Here is a 16,363-nt window from a genome sequence, read left to right on the forward strand (position 1 = left end):
GGCCCTGTCTCTCAAGGAGAAGTGTCAGAAAAGTGGGCACTGTTTCAATGGACTGACATTCATGCTTGACACATCAGTTCCCCTGTCACTGTTAGATAAAACTTGCAGGCAGTTTGACCTCAACCAAGTCAGTGCTCAGAGCCCTGATTTGCTCTTCTGTGAAATGAAAATAACAATTAGTACCTACTCTTGTCCACAGAATTGGTATGCATCCTATCAATCTATCGACCATCCATTCAATTAACACTTATTGAGAATTCACTTGCTTGCAAGGCACTGGAGCCAAGGATGAGTAAGATAGGACATCTGCCCTAGAGGAGCTCTTGTTAGGGATTTAATGGATCAAGTAAGATAATGAACACATTAAAAACAAAAAACGAAAACAACCTTATTTCGTGCCCATTGGGTTAGCTATTATGTTTTTTTCTTTTTTCAAAAAAAAAAAAAAAAGAATGATAATCTAAATGTTGACCAGAAGGTGGAGAAATTAGAACCTTTGTGCACTGTTGGCAATATAAAAGGTGCGGCTGCTGTGGAGGGTGATATGGCAATTCCTCAGAAAAGTTAAAAATAGAATGATCCTATGATCCAGCAATCCCACTTCTGGGTATATGCCCAAAATTGAAAGCAAAGACTCAAACAGGTACTTGCACATCAAGGTTCATAGCAGCATTATTCACAATAGCCAAAAGGTGAAAAGAACCCAGGTATTCGTCAACAGAAGAATGGATAAGCAAAATGTAGTAGATGCATACAATGGAAGATATTCAGCCTTAAAAACTAATCAGATTTTGATAAATGCTACAACATGGATGAACCTTGAAAGCATTATGCTACGTGAAATAAGTCAGACACCAAAGGATGAATATTGTGTGATTCCACTTATATGAGACACCTAGAATAGGAAAATTCATACAGAAAGTAGAATAGAGGTTCCCAGGAGCTGTGGGGAGGTGGAGAATGAGGTCATGTTTAATAGGTACAGAGATTCAGTTTGGGATGCTGAAAAAGTCTGGAAATGGGTAGCGGTGATGGTTATATAACAATGTGAATGTACTTAACATTACTCAACTATATACTTTAAAAAAGATTTAAATAGTAAATTTTATGCCTATCTTACCACAATTAAAAAAAACTTTGTAATACCTAAAATGCCATACAAATGGAAGCATTGTTAAGTTGAATTAAGATTAATGGGACTGTTTATGATCAATCTCTTAAAGTGCTACATGCATAAAATTACATTATCATTATTTATTGTGTGATATTGAAGAACATCTATTCAGATAAACTTTAATAATAATTTATATCCCATCTTCTTCCAAAAAGAATTTGAGGTAGTTTACTCTGAAATCATCAGGGTAATGAGACCAAATCCTATTAATATAAGACAAAATATAGAAACTGAGATGCAAAGCAGAGAAGAAGGAAGAGAAGGCAGATCACCTGAGCAAAACTCAACTGTTATCCTCCTAGGAACCAGGGAAGTGTTCATATTAATCAGACCTTTTGTTCTTAAAATGTCATTAGTTTCAATATGATCCTTGTATGGGTCTATAGTGCTTTGTGTTGTTACCATTAACAGTTCTAGGAATTTATTTTATAATTAGGAAACACCTAATCAAAACAGAAGAAGGATGTAAAACTTAAGAACATGTTTTCCTGAGACCGAGCCCTCAGGACTGTATTCTGTGTTTAATAAACAGGTTCCTGGAAGGGTATCTGCCCTGCTTGCCACGGCCCCATCAATCTCCTATACCTCCCCTGGCCTGCAATCATCCACACTCGTGGCCTGGCATGACAACCATCTCCTCAGCCAGCTCCCCCAGCCTCCCCCTACTAGCCCCCATCCAAACTCTGCTCTGGCAGCCTGGATCCTGTAAGGCCCTGTGTGTGGCCATGACTCCAGCCCCTGCTGGAGTTTACTCCTCCTGGAACTCCTGTCTTCCTGGACAAGCCCTGTACCTCTTGTAGAGGATAGGTCAGACTTCACCTTCTCCAACCCAATCCATTCCCCTTCTCCTTTCTGTTCCTATGTAGCACTCCAGTTACACATTAACTATTAGTTAATCAGGGTTGCAAATGAATTGAAAGTCTTGTGACCTTTGTTTCATTTCTTGGGAAAAGTGAAAACCAGGGACCATTAGACAAAAGATCACATCAAACAGTCTTATTAGAAGTGATAACACATTTGTAGAATGACGTAATGAGGGCCAAGAGGGGAAGTCAAGTTTATCTAATCCAGCCCTTTAACATACAAAGAAAACAGACTCTGAGAAAGAAAGTGACTTACCCTGTATCCTAGAGGTAGAAATAGAATTGGAAGCCTAGTTTCTTGAAACCCTGTGTTTTTATAACACCATGCTAATTTCATTCTAATTTGTGTTTTATTTAATAATCAGCAAACGGTTCTTTAGATGCACCCCAAACATAGGCCAAGAGGAACTAGGTAAAGTAGCAGAAACAGTACTTGCTTTGCAAAAGCCATAGACCTTGGGCAAGTTGTTTCAGAGCCCTGGGCCTTTATTTGAACTGTTTCCTGATTATTAAATAAAACACAAATTAGAATGAAATTAGCATGGTGTTATAAAAACACTGGGTTTCAAGAAACTGGGGTTCCAATTCTATTTCTACTTCTGTTTTTACATCTGTAAAATGAAGAGATGACCTGGATCGTTTTTAAGTTTATATCTGCTTGTAGCATTTTATGAACCTACTAGGTGATTGGCTTAACCCCACTGCATTAGTTAGGGTTCTCTAAAGGTACAGAACTAATAGGATAGATGAATATATGAAGGGAAGTTTATTAGGAAAATTGACTCACACAATCACAAGATGCCAAGTCCCACAATAAGCATCTGCAAGCTGAGGAGCCAGGAAGCCAGTCTGAGTCCCAAAACCTCAAAAATAGGGAAGCTGATAGTGCAGCCTGCAGTCTGTGGCCAAATGCCAGAGAGCCCCTGGCAAATCACTGGTGTAAGTCCAAGAGTCCAAAAGCTGAAGAACTTAGAGTCTGATGTTCCAAGGCAGGAAGCATCCAGCACTGGAGAAAGATCTAGTCCTTCCACCTTCCTCTGCCTTCATTTATTTATTTATTTTATCAGATTTTGGTACTGGGAATGGTTCTAGAGGAACAGAGTTTTAAGGCTGGATTTCTTTAGTTGGTTTTTGGGGTTTCTGGAGTTGGTTGCTTAATATGATTAGACCCCAAAATGCTAAGGACTCTACTTCTAATTGTGTGGAGAACACTGATAGTCCTTGGCACAAACTGTTTAAAGAGTTATGCAACAGAAATGCATTCAATACTCCTGATTCACCATTCATGAGAGGCAAGGCATTTAATGACTCTATACATAATACTTTTGACCATATGTAGAGGACCAAGGAATATAATGAAGTTGGTTGGTTGCTCCTAAGTTCACTGGACAAAGTGATGGAAGAAAATGATGAACTTAGGGATTCTGACTCATGGCTCCAGAAGCATACACTAAGCCTCAAACCTTCTAAGATTGTCTGGAGTGAGAGTCTTATCTCTTGTAGAGAAAGAGTTGAAATTGTGGAAAATCATATACAAGCTCTTATCATGGGAGTGGCTGACCTGCAATGAAAGGTGCATGCACAGCCTTGCCAGGTATCTACTGTTAAAATGAGGGCATTGATTGGAAAAGAACGGGACCCTGCAACTTAGAATGGGGATGTGTGGGAGGATCCTGATGAAGATAGGGACACAGAAACAAACCATATCATTTCACCCCTGGCCCCTCCCAAATCTCATGTCCTCACATTTAAAAACAAATCATGCCTTCCCAACAGTCCCCTGAAATCTTAACTCATTTCAGCATTAACTCAGAAGTCCACAGTTCAAAGTCTCCTCTGAAACAAGGCAAGTCCCTTCCACCTATGAGCCTGTAAAATCAAAAGCAAGTTAGCTATTTCACAGATAAAATGGGGGTATAGACATTGGGTAAATATACCTGTTCCAAATGGGAGAAATTGTCCAAAACAAAGGGGCAATCAGCCTCATGCAAGTCTGAAATCCAATAAAGCAGTCATAAAAGCTTGAAGTTCCAAAATGATCTCCTTTGACTCCATGTCTCATATCCAGAGTATGCTGATTCAAGAGGTGGGTTCCCACTACAACCTTGGGCAACTCTGCCCCTGTGGCTTTACAGGGTACAGCCCCCCTTGTGGTTGCTTTCATGGGCTGGTGTTGAGTGTCTGCAGCTTTTCCAAGCACATGGTGCAAGCTGTTGGTGGATCAACCATTCTGAAGTCTGGAGGATGGTGTCCTTCTTCTCACAGCTCCACCAGCCAGTGCCCCAGTGGGCACTCTGTGTGGTGACTCTTAACCCCACATTTCCCTTCCATACTCCCCTAGCAGAGATTCTCCATGAGGGCCCCAAACTTCTGCCTAGACATCCAGGCATTTCTATACATCCACCTCAATTGACTTCTGTGAACCCACAGGCCCAACACTACGTGTAAGCCACCAAGGCTTGGGGCTTGCACCTCTGAACCAATGGCCTGAGCTGTACCTTGGCCCCTTTCAACCATGACTGGAGTGGCTGGGATGTAGGGCACCAAGTTTCTAGACTGCACAGAGCAGGGGTCCCTGGGCCAGTCCCAGAAAACCACTTTTTCTTCCTAGGCCTGATTCTGTGGTGGGAGGGGCCACCACAAAGGTCTCTGACATGCCCTGAAGACATTTTCCCCACTGTCTCGGTGATTAACATTTGGCTCCTCATTACTTATGCAAATTTCTGCAGCAGGCTTGAATTTCTTCTCAGAAAATGGGTTTTTCTTTTCTATTGCATCATCAGGCTGCCAATTTTCTGAACTTTTATGCTCTTCTTCCCTTTTGAACATAAGTTCCAATTCCAAACCATATCTTTGTGAATACATAAAACTGAATGCTTTTAACAGCACTCAAGTCACCTCTTGAATGCTTTGCTGCTTAGAAATTTCTTCTGCCAGATACCCTGAATCATCTCTCTCAAGTTCAAATTTCCACGAATCTCTAGGACAGGGGCAAAATGCTGCCAGGCTCTTTGCTAAAACATAGCAAGAGTCTCCTTTGCTCCAGTTCCCAACAAGTTCCTCATCTCTATCTGAGACCACCTCAACCTGGATTTTATTGCCCATATCACTATCAGCATTTTGGTCAAAGTCATTCAACAAGTCTCTAGGAAGTTCCAAATTTTCCCACATCTTCCTGTCTTTTGAGCCCTCCAAACTGTTTCAACCTCTGCCTGTTACCCAGTTCCAATGTTGCTTCCACATTTTCAGATACTGCAGCATCCCACTCTGCCAGTTCCAGTTTACTGTATTAGTCCATTCTCCTGCTCCTAATAAAGACATACCTGAGACTGGGTAATTTATAAAGGAAAGAGGTTTAATGGACTCACAGTTCCACATGGCTGGAGAGGCCTCACAATCATGGTGGAAGGCAAAGGAGGAGCAAAAGCATGTCTTACATGGTGGCAGGCAAGAGAGCATGTGCAAGGGAACCGCCCTTTATAAAATCATCAGATCTCCTGAGGCCTATTCACTATCGTGAGAACAGCACAGGAAAAACCTGCCCCCACGATTGAATTACTTTCCACTGGGTCCCTCCTGTGATATGTGGAGATTATTACAATTCAAGGTGAGATTTGGGTGGGGACACAGAGCCAAACCATATCACCCACCAAAGAATTTGCCAGTACACAGAACAGCATACACTTTCACCTCCTCTCGTCCTCCACACTGTTCCCCTTAGTCTGGGACAAACATCCTTCTTCTATTCCCCCTTACTTTTTAAAAAACTTTTTATTTTAAAAAACTGATTTTTTTACTTAAAGAAAAACCTCTGCTTAAACTTCACTGAACACAGAGTTGGCAGTGTCTCCCCCAACCTCTGGTTTAATTAGTTGCCCCTCCTCTGCACCTGACTTTTCTGACTACCCTTACCTTATCACACTTATTGGAATCATTGATTTTCTTATCTCTTCCATTAGACTCTGAATTTATTAAGGTGAGGATTATGGTACATTTCTCTATCCCAAGTGCCTATCATGGAGCCAGGCTCATAGTAGGGCATCAATATGTGTCTGGTCAATTAATGTAATGGTTTTTGGGTGGGAAACAAGGACGAGAGTGTGGTACTGATTTCAACTGAAGCTGTTGGAGTTTTTAAGGATGATTGGCACTTTAAAGAAAGCGGAAAATAGTGATAACATTGGCTTAACAAAAGTGGGGTCTAGGCCGGGCGCGGTGGCTCAAGCCTGTAATCCCAGCACTTTGGGAGGCCGAGGCAGGCGGATCACAAGGTCAGGAGATCGAGACCATCCTGGCTAACACAGTGAAACCCCGTCTCTACTAAAAAATACAAAAAACTAGCCAGGCGAGGTGATGGGCGCCTGTAGTCCCAGCTACTTGGGAGGCTGAGGCAGGAGAATGGCGTGAACCTGGGAGGCGGAGCTTGCAGTGAGCTGAGATCCGGCCACTGCACTCCAGCTTGGGCGACAGAGCGAGACTCCGTCTCAAACAAAAACAAAAACAAAAACAAAAGTGGGGTCTAAAAGGAGTGGGACAGATGAGTGCTATTTAGTTGAATTGGGGACCATCTGCAGTAGAATCATCCAGGGCGCTTGTGAAAACTACAGGTTCCAGCTTAGCTCCCACCCACCACTCCCCATTCTGATGTGTAGATCTAGTTGTGTAAATCTGGTTTTACCTTTAAAGGAAACTCCTTAAGAAGATTCTTAGCACATGAATAGAGAGTCTTAAACTCCTAGAAGGAACTCTGGCAGCTCTGGGCAAGTTCTTGAAGAGAGAGAATGATGACAGGATAAAAATGGAGCTTTGGGGGACTGGGCACGGTTTCTCACACCTGTAATCCCAGCACTTTGAGAGGCCTAGGTGGCAGATCACCTGAGGTCAGGAGTTCAAGACCAGCCTGGCCAACATGGTAAAACCCCATCTCTACTAGAAATACAAAATTTAGCCAGGTATGGTGGCAGGCACCTTTAACCCCAGCTATTGGGGAGGCTGAGGCACGAGAATCGCTTGAACCTGAGAGGTGGAGGTTGCAGTGAGCCAAGATCATGCCATTGCACTCCAGCCTGGGCAAAAGGATGAAACTCTATCTCAAAGGAGCTTTTGGAAGAGCATAGTCTGGTGATCTGCAAAATAGACTGGGGGAAGAGAAATCTCAGAAGTAAGGGTGAGCTTCTATGAGTGCACTAAAGTGTTTAAATGGCAGGAATTGAAAGCTTGCACTGCAGGGTGTCACCAGAAGTGGAGAGTCAGTAGTCACCCAGGAAGCATGTTGAGAGATGATATAAGGAGCCTGGGTGACAGAATATAAGGGAGATATAAGAATGATAGAGGGGGAATTTTGAAACAACAACTGTGTTTTAGGGACCGTAGAAAAATGTCAGTTCCACTGATACACATGCTACTTCTGTCTCATTAGTTCTATTTCAACTTGATGTGACTGAGGTGTCTGGGAGGCATCCAGGCGAAAATGATATAACCCATTGGCAACGTGGGCTCAAGAATGACCAAAGGTCTAGGAGGAACACAAAGATGTAGGAGAGTCAACAGCATGGGACAGGAAGGACAGAAGCCTGGAAATCTGAATTCAGGTTCTTAAAAAGTAAAAATCGGTAATGCTTTCTGACATGCATAATGTGGTGATAGGATAGCAGGAGGAACTGAAAACTCTTGAAGGCAAACTGTGTTGACAATAATGGGCAAAAATAGACCTCTGGTGGACGGGAATCCCAAAGGATACTCTTCTATTGGAAAACTGAGAAACGAGGAGGGGTGTGTGTGTGACAGGGGCAGTAGTTCAAAGCAGGAGCAGAGGAGGGCACATGAACGAAGAAGAAACTTACCAGGAAATCCTAACATGTATCTGTTTTAATGATCTCTCTTGCTAAAGAGGATTGCATTTTTTTAAAGCATATTCCTTTCATTCCTGCCCCTCGGTTGTGGTGTCATTTGAAACAAGCATGAGGTGTCGTGTAAAATGGAACCAGATAACCAAAGCTCCGTTTTCATGCTACTCTGAAATATGGCTTCAGAGAAGAAACATTCCTTTAAAACACATTTCGCCTGCATTTCCCCTTTAATGAGCTAAGGGCAGCATCTATTTTGAAATGTAAAACAAAGTGCCCCGACGTAAACTAACGCAGAGTACATTAGTGCAGGCTGCTCTTGCATCCTAATCTCCCTTTGGTATCCTAAGTGCAGTCCTCTAGCTCTGAGTAGATTGCCATCAGGACAGAAATTACTGTTGGTGCTGAAAGGTTTTTTAATTACTTGAATACTCCAGTGTTTTCTGTTGTTCATCTGCATGATATACACTTGATGACTTTAGGTGGTAAATCCTTGAGAGTCTTTTCTGTGAATAAAGTTACATGCTTTGGAACAGGGGTGTCCAATCTTTTGGCTTTCCTGGGCCACACTAGAAGAAGAAGAATTGTCTTGGGCCACACATAAAATACATTAACACTGGCCAGGTGCGGTGGCTAACGCCTATAATCCCAGCACTTTGGAAGACCAAGGAGGGTGGATCACGAGATCAGGAGATCAAGACCATCCTGGCCAACATGGTAAAACCCCATCTCTACTAAAATACAAAAAGTTAGCTGGGCATGTTGGCGCACACCTGTAGTCCCAGCTACTCAGGAGTCTGAGGCAGGGAAATTGCGTAAACCTGGGAGGCAGAGGGGGCAGTGAGCCGAGATTGTGCTGCTGCACTCCAGCCTGGCAACAAAGCAAGACTCATCTCAAACAAACAAACAAAAACATTGACACTAACGATAGCTGATGAGCTTTAAAAAAATCGCAAAAAAAATCTCATAACGTTTTAAGAAAGTTTACAAATTTGTGTTGGGCCACGTGTGGCCCACAGGCCGCAGGTCGGACAAGCTTGCTTTAGAATAATAAAGCAGGGAATCATCAGTAAGAGTCATACATGTTCTCCTGTTTTATAAAGGTACCTGAAAGGCAAACAGGAGAAGAAAGCAAAAACAATGGCCTAACTGTGGTGTGAGGGCTCTTTTTAAAGTTACACATTAATTTGAATGTGTTGAATGAATATTGATTTGCCTACATTCTTCAGTGGAATTCCTGTCATTGGCACTTTATCTGTTGCACTCCAACAGGTAAAATGAAGCAGTTTGATAAGGTTTCTAGACTATTTTCCAAACTATAATCCAGAATATGACCAAGGGATTTCTTTTCCTGTGAATATTTTCCTGTATTAGAGTCCTAAAAGCTCCTAAGAGTCTCTTAAGTTCATAGATCATTTTTGGATAATAACCTTGACTTCTGCCCACCTCCTGGTTATTTCTGCCTTCTGACTTCCTTTAATCGTCAATGCATCCTGAAGCCAACTTGCCAAGTTGCTTAAGCCCAATGCTTCATGAAGGCATAAGAGGCTGATTGTACTCAAGTTTTCCATGAATGCTTAACTGTTGCTGTAGTCCCCCTGGATGCCGTGGCTCATAGAAACATATTGGTGTTGAGGCCTGTACTTCCTTCTGACGTAGAAACCGTCGTTGTTTCAGGGTGATTTATAAAAGGCACAGGAACCTCTTTCTCAGTGACTTAGTAAAGTATGATGTTAAAGTAACTTTTTGGGAGTTTTAGACTTCTGGAAATTATATTCTCTGTGGTGCATCTTGTTTATCAGTCTTGTAACAAGTATTTATAAATAGACACAAAAATGATTATAAGAAAGAATAATGAAATGTAAAATATGTGAATTGTATTAATTTATATCCATCAAGTAGAGTTTACTTATCATTACCTCCAGTAACATTCATTTTAAAATATTATGTAAACCCTATTTTTCCGTTATAAAAGCAGTAAATGTTTCACTTAAAAAAAGATTGTAGAAGGGTATAGAGTAAGATGTAGAAATTCTTCATATTTTAGCTTTCAGTACCACTCTCCAAAAGCAATCATGTGTTAAGTTTCTTTGCATAAATTTTCTGAGCATATACAATTTTACGTATATTTCTACGTACTCATTTTTTACACAAATAGTCATGCTATGCTTACTTGTCTACATCTTGCTTTGTTTTTTCACTGAAAATACCTGGCCTCTGTCATATCAATGTTTCAGTCAGCCTCATTCTTTTTAATAATTGCGTGGTATTTCATTATGTGTATGTTCCATATATATATCCTTTTTTTCTTTTTTTCTTTTTTTTTTTTTTTTTGTGAGACGGAGTTTCACTCTTTTCACCCAGACTGGAGCACAATGGTGTAATCTCGGCTCACTGCAGTCTCCACCTCCTGGGTTCAAGTGATTATCCTGCTTCACCCTCCCAAGTAGCTGGGATTACAAGCATGCGCCACCACACTCGTCTAATTTTTTATATTTTTAGTAGAGACAGGGTTTCACCATGTTGGCCAGGCTGGTCTCGAATTCCTGGCCTCAAGTGATCCACCCACCTCGGCCTCCCAGAGTGCTGGGATTACAGGTGTGAACCACCATGCCTGGCCTACGTACTATAATTTTTTGATGAGCATTTAAGTAACCAGTTTATATCTGGTTGTTGTTGAAGTTATATTGTCCTAATTGCAAACAGTGAATATTCCTAGAAGTGAAATTACTGAACCAAGGAGCACGTGTTTTACATTTCCATGAGATGTTTCCAAATTACCTTCCAAAGAGCTTGCACAAATTTACACATTTTACCAATATTGTCTGAGGGTTTTTCCACACCCTCATTTACCAGTCTTTCTTTGAGGTTTGAAATGTTTAATATTCTAATAGATGAAAATTGTTGCTTTTTTAAGATATGCCTTTGTTGAATGTATGTACTAAGTATTTTTTCCACAAGCCTAATAACCACTTGAATATTTGTGTGAATCTCCTATTTTGTGTCCTTTCCCATTTTTTTCTATTGGATCATTTGTGTCTTGCCACATTCATTTTTATGAGAGAAAAACAAATCATTTTCTAGGAGAGGCTGCCATTTAATAGGTAATCCATCAGTAGTTCACAGGAATAAATACATATATTCTACACAAAGACACATGTATAAACACTCATCTACTTGGACCCCTAAAAGAAATAATAAATATGGCCACGTAGCCTAAGGAGAGAAAGAAGTCTGTCTGGGATAAATGTGGGGACTGGCCTCACTCTTTCTACTGGTTTTCTATTGCTCTATAAAAACTGACCACAAACTTAGGAGACTAACAGTTTCCCTGGGACAGGAGTCCCACAAGGCTAAAGTCAAGGTGTTGGCTGTGTTTTCACATGGAGCTCTGGATCCTCTTCTAAGTTCATGTGGTTGTGGCAGGACTTGGTTCCTTGCAACTATAAGACTGATTTCCCTTCCTTGCTGCCTGTCAGCTGGGAGCCACTCTCAGTTGCTATGGCTGCCCACATTCCATTCCATCTGGCCCCCTCCATCTCAAAAGTCAGCAAAGGGGACTCTCCTTTGTGTTGAATCCTTTTTGTGCTTCCAATCTCTGACCTCTAGACCCAAAACTGAGTTCATGTGATTAGGACAAGCCCAAGTGAATTACCTATCTCCTTTTTGTGCTTCCAATCTCTGACCTCTAGACCCAAAACTGAGTTCATGTGATTAGGGCAAGCCCAAGTGGATTACCTATCAAATGAACAGCAAAAGCCTTCCACAGCAGCCCCTAAATTAGTGTTTGATTGGAAGAGGTGTATGTGCAGTGGGGCCAGAAGTCTTGGGGACCGTCTTTAATTCTGCCCACCACATGTTCCACCTGCCTTCCTTGACAGAAGCAGACAGAACTCATATCTTTTGCCTTAGGAAATCATGGTGAAACATCCAATGCCAGAGGAAGGAGCTAGCATCCATCTAATGCCATGTTCAACAAAATACATCCATATGGGTCAAAGATCTGGATGTGAGGGCCTCGCACACTGTCTTACACCTATAGTCTCAGCAGTTTGGGAAGCCAAGGCAGGAGGATTGCTTGAAAGTAGCAGTTTGAGACCAGCCTAGGTAACATAGCAAGACCTCATCTCTACCGAAAAAAAAAGGCATTAGCTGGGCGTAGTGGTGCACATCTGTAGCCCTAGCTACTTGGGAGGCTGAGGTGGAAGGGTTGTTGGAGCCCAGCAGTTTCAGGCTACAGTGAGCCACGATCATGCCACTGTACTCACTGTACTGGGCAACAGGGCAAGACCCTATCTCTTAAAAGGAAAAAAGTCTCGATGTGAGCAGAAAGCTGGAGAGAAAATCTAGGAAACCACTTATACAACATATACAATGTCGGGGGTGGGGACGAGGTCAGGCAGACCTTCCTTGACTAAGGATCCAAACCTGGTATTTCTGACTCCAACATCTCCCTTCTTGACCCCCACACTGTATGGCCCACCCAGAGGACAAGTCATTCACTGGCTACCTAAAGGATTTTGAGTTCTCTAACCTTGCTGTTTCTTCTTGATACCAGTGTGATCACAGTATGCGTTTGTGAGATGCTGACCTTGGGTGTTCAATAGAACAGAATGAACTGACCAGAAACTAAGTAGGTGAGCCACTAAAGGGGAACTGTATTGACAAGCATTATTCTAACAGAATTCTAAAAGAACTCTCCCCTCCCTGTCTCTCTCTCTCGCCCTCCCACCTGCTGCTGCAATTCAGGCGCATTATACATGACTTGCTTGAGACTGAAGAGATTTATATAAAAGAGATCAAAAACATAATTGATGTAAGTAGATTTGGGGAGTGGGTATCAAGCATATATTCAAACTGCAGACATTTTGTTGTACAAAAAGACTCAAAATAGTTGCCGTAAGTCTCCAGAATTCCCACCAAGGTTTCAGGTCTTAAAATATTACAAGTGTCTCCAGTAGGAATAAGAGCATTCCTGTGGTTTCTTGATCCGTGTAGCCAAATAGTTTCCAAAGAATTATGCCAGTTCACACTGATTCCAGCAATGCCCAAATAGGTTTACCATCTTCTTGCCAACAAAGGATATTATAAGTGTTCCTGATACTTTAATAAGATTATTTCTTTTTTTTTTAAAGTAGCCTTTTCTCTTAAGAGTAAAAATGCATGTTTCTCCTATTTTCCTAAGGGAATAGTCTTAAGGAAAAAATTGTATGTACACAATTACTTATAATCACATTTTTACCATAAAATATTAGAAGCAACCCAAATGTCCAATAAAAAGGGAATGTTTAGTAAATTATGATATATATACTGAATAAACATTATTCAGATATTAAACAATTATTATTGGGCCGAGTGCAGTGGCTCACGCCTGTAATCCCAACACTTTGGGAGGCCGAGGCAGGTGGATCGCCTGAGATCAGAAGTTCGAGACCAGCCTGGCCAACATGGTGAAACCCCGTCTCTACTAAAAATACAAAAATTAGCCATGTGTGGTGGTGCATGCCTGTAATTCCAGCTACTTGGGAGTCTGAAACAGGAGAATCACTTGAACGTGGGAGACGGAGGTTGCAGTGAGCTGAGACCACGCCATTGCCCTCCAGCCTGGGCAAGAAGAGCAAAACTTCGTCTCAAAAATAATAATAATCATTATAGTCATAGCAATTGTATCAGGTCACAAAACAATGGGTACATTTTCCCTTCTTTTACATTAAACCTGAGTAACATAAACATTTTTAAATATATTTGCTCTTCCCACAAAAATGCCATTTTATTATCATTGCCATTAAGCCATCTCCTTCTGAAAGTGGGCACAGGAGGAAAATGATATCAAAAGAAAGTACTCGATACAATAGCTTTCAAGAAACAAGTGTGCTATATTCTTCAATTATTTCACTGAAGTTTTGGTTTTTGGAGTAGCTAATTCAGATGATCTCTGGTATGTTCCTGTTTGTAACACCTACCTTGTTTCCACCTCTGCAGGGATATATCACTCCAATGGATTTCATCTGGCTAAAGCATCTAATTCCAGATGTTCTTCAGAATAACAAGGACTTTCTCTTTGGGAATATTAGAGAACTTTACGAATTTCACAACAGGTATATAATAATTCATGTTATCAGAAAGAATGGAGAGTAAGAGAAGGGTGGAAATGAGACTGATGGAACTGGGGGATGAAAATGCTTAGATGTTTTCAGGTTTAAGCTAGTGGTTTGGAGTCAGTGGATTGGATTGGGGTGGGCTGGAGTGAAAGGAGAGGAGAAACCCCACAGGATCCCTGGGAAGGAAGGGAAGAGGCATCAAAGGATCATGCACCTGGTGTCAGACATCCATGTTGTATGCAGTTGAGTGTTCCTTTGCTTATTTATTCATGCATCAGCATTTTTTGAGCACCTCTTCTGTGCCAGGCACTGTGCTCAGCATTGAGAATACAAAGATGACCAAGATACACATCTACATACCATTATCATAAGGGGATGCTGGGAACTAGGCTGTTAGAAAATGCTGACTTCTCAAACAAGTTGCACTTTTAACCCAGGGCTGCTTAGATACTGAGTTCTAGAGAATTGCAGGAATAAGGGACTTTGGAAATCATCTTCAAACCCTTTCATGTTACACATATGGGAATGGTAACATGTTGACTCTCTTTATTTGCTATGATGACCCCAAGATTGCACACCTAATTCACAGAGGGAGAAAAACTGCTTGGTGAATTGAACCACAGTTGTTTCCTAACCCCATCCCTCGTCCATTGGTCAGACACAAAATTGAAATGGAAACCCACTTCCGCTAATTTCCCCAGAGAAGTTATGTAGCGTCTTTGAGCCCCAGGTTTTATATTTATGAAACCCTATCTTGCAGGGTTTGGTTGAGGATTAAATGAGATATTATTTGAGGAGCACTTAGCTTATGCCTGGCTTATAGTAAGCTCTCAATGATATTAGTAATAGCAACAGCAGCAGCAGCAGTTCTTATGAACGTTGTTTTCATGTAACAGGGAGCATCAGTGAGTGTATCCAGTCTGTCTATGACTAGTGCTTAGAATTACCAGAACAGCTGTGTTCTGATAATTTGAGATGATCCTGACCCGCTATGTCTTCTAAGTAGTTCTCATTTCTCCTCTCTTTCTCAACTAGTCCTTCTCATTCTCTTTCTTAGTTTTCTTTTTGTGAACCTAAGACAACAGATCAAACAAATTAAAGTTGTGAGTGATTTCAGGGTAATTGTAGTAATGCCTCAGAATACAGCTTTTTTTTTTCTGAATCAATGTGTAGAAGATAAGGTAAGAGCAAGAAGGCCTGGAGAACATTTTTGTAGGCACCTCTTAAAACCTTATGTGATTGTACTTAAAAAATAATTATCTGCATGTAAAAATCAAAACATTCTTACTTGTATACTTTTATTTTTCCAGGACTTTTCTAAAAGAGTTGGAAAAGTGTGCTGAGAACCCTGAACTTCTGGCACATTGCTTTCTCAAGAGAGTAAGTCTGTGTTCCCAGTAAATAACCATGTTAAAATCAGGCCTTACTTTTCTGTGTTAAGAGGTAAGGACAAATGGAAACACCAATCGTCTAAAAACATATCTGCTTCCCCCCCACTCCAAGCTTTACTGAAATATAATTGGCAAATAAAAATCACATATATTCAAACTATACAACTTGATGGTTTGATATACTTACACCCTGTGAAATGATTACCATAATCAAGTTAATGAATACATTCATTACCATTGTGTGTGTGTGTATGTGTGTGTATATATATATATATATGCAGTTAAGAGATGAGTAAGTTCTGGAGATGTAATGCACAGCATGGCGACTATCATGGAATAATACTGCACTGTATACTTGAAATTTGCCAAGACAGTATATCTTGTATCTGCCCTTTTGAGTGGAAAACATGAGTTGGCCTCCCAACTTTATTTGACTTTATCCAAGGTGAGACTGAGTCCATTTGACTGAGCTCACACTGATATGCGGGAGTAACTGCAAGCCTGGCTTCCTGCATAGCCCCATGAAATGGAAGGCTGGCCATCCATTGTCCCCAAAGCAGAGGATCCTCTTCTGAATGACTCAACTATGTTTTAAAACAAGAATCATACAGTGAGGTTAGAGTCCCACAGTAAAGCTGTATTAATGCTCTCAAGAGGAGAAGCATTGGTGTTAAACTAAAAATCTCAGAAAATACATTTTATTTCCATTCTATTTTTTTACAACATAGAGGATGATTAGAAAATTTTAAATCTACAACCTCTTTTAGGCTTAGACTCAATTTGTGAATGTCTTGGCCTACAACATACCTCCAACTACCCCTTCTTCCCACCTCCCATACTTCTTCCTTCTTTCCCTGTTTCTCCATCCTGTTTTAGGCAACAAATAGGCTGTCTGGGTCAGTGGGAGCCGCCACAGAGAAATGTTTCACCCAACACCATTCCCCACCAAGTGCTTTCTAGGATGCGACCATGGAGATGATCCTGACGC

The 16,363-nt window shown here is 41.2% G+C and overlaps 1 protein-coding gene across 1 annotated transcript in view; it reads left to right on the top strand.

The window, feature by feature from the left end:
- MCF2L2 (MCF.2 cell line derived transforming sequence-like 2) overlaps positions 1 to 16,363 on the top strand; it is a 255,369-nt gene that overhangs the window by 194,736 nt on the left and 44,270 nt on the right. The window contains exons 16-18 of the mRNA XM_023187621.1: positions 12,633 to 12,699; positions 13,866 to 13,981; positions 15,295 to 15,364. Coding sequence (XP_023043389.1) covers positions 12,633 to 12,699; positions 13,866 to 13,981; positions 15,295 to 15,364 — 253 coding nt within the window. The remainder of the gene's footprint in view (positions 1 to 12,632; positions 12,700 to 13,865; positions 13,982 to 15,294; positions 15,365 to 16,363) is intronic.

This window comes from Piliocolobus tephrosceles, chromosome 2 (assembly GCF_002776525.5).
Source record: "Piliocolobus tephrosceles isolate RC106 chromosome 2, ASM277652v3, whole genome shotgun sequence".
Lineage (NCBI taxonomy): Eukaryota > Metazoa > Chordata > Mammalia > Primates > Cercopithecidae > Piliocolobus > Piliocolobus tephrosceles.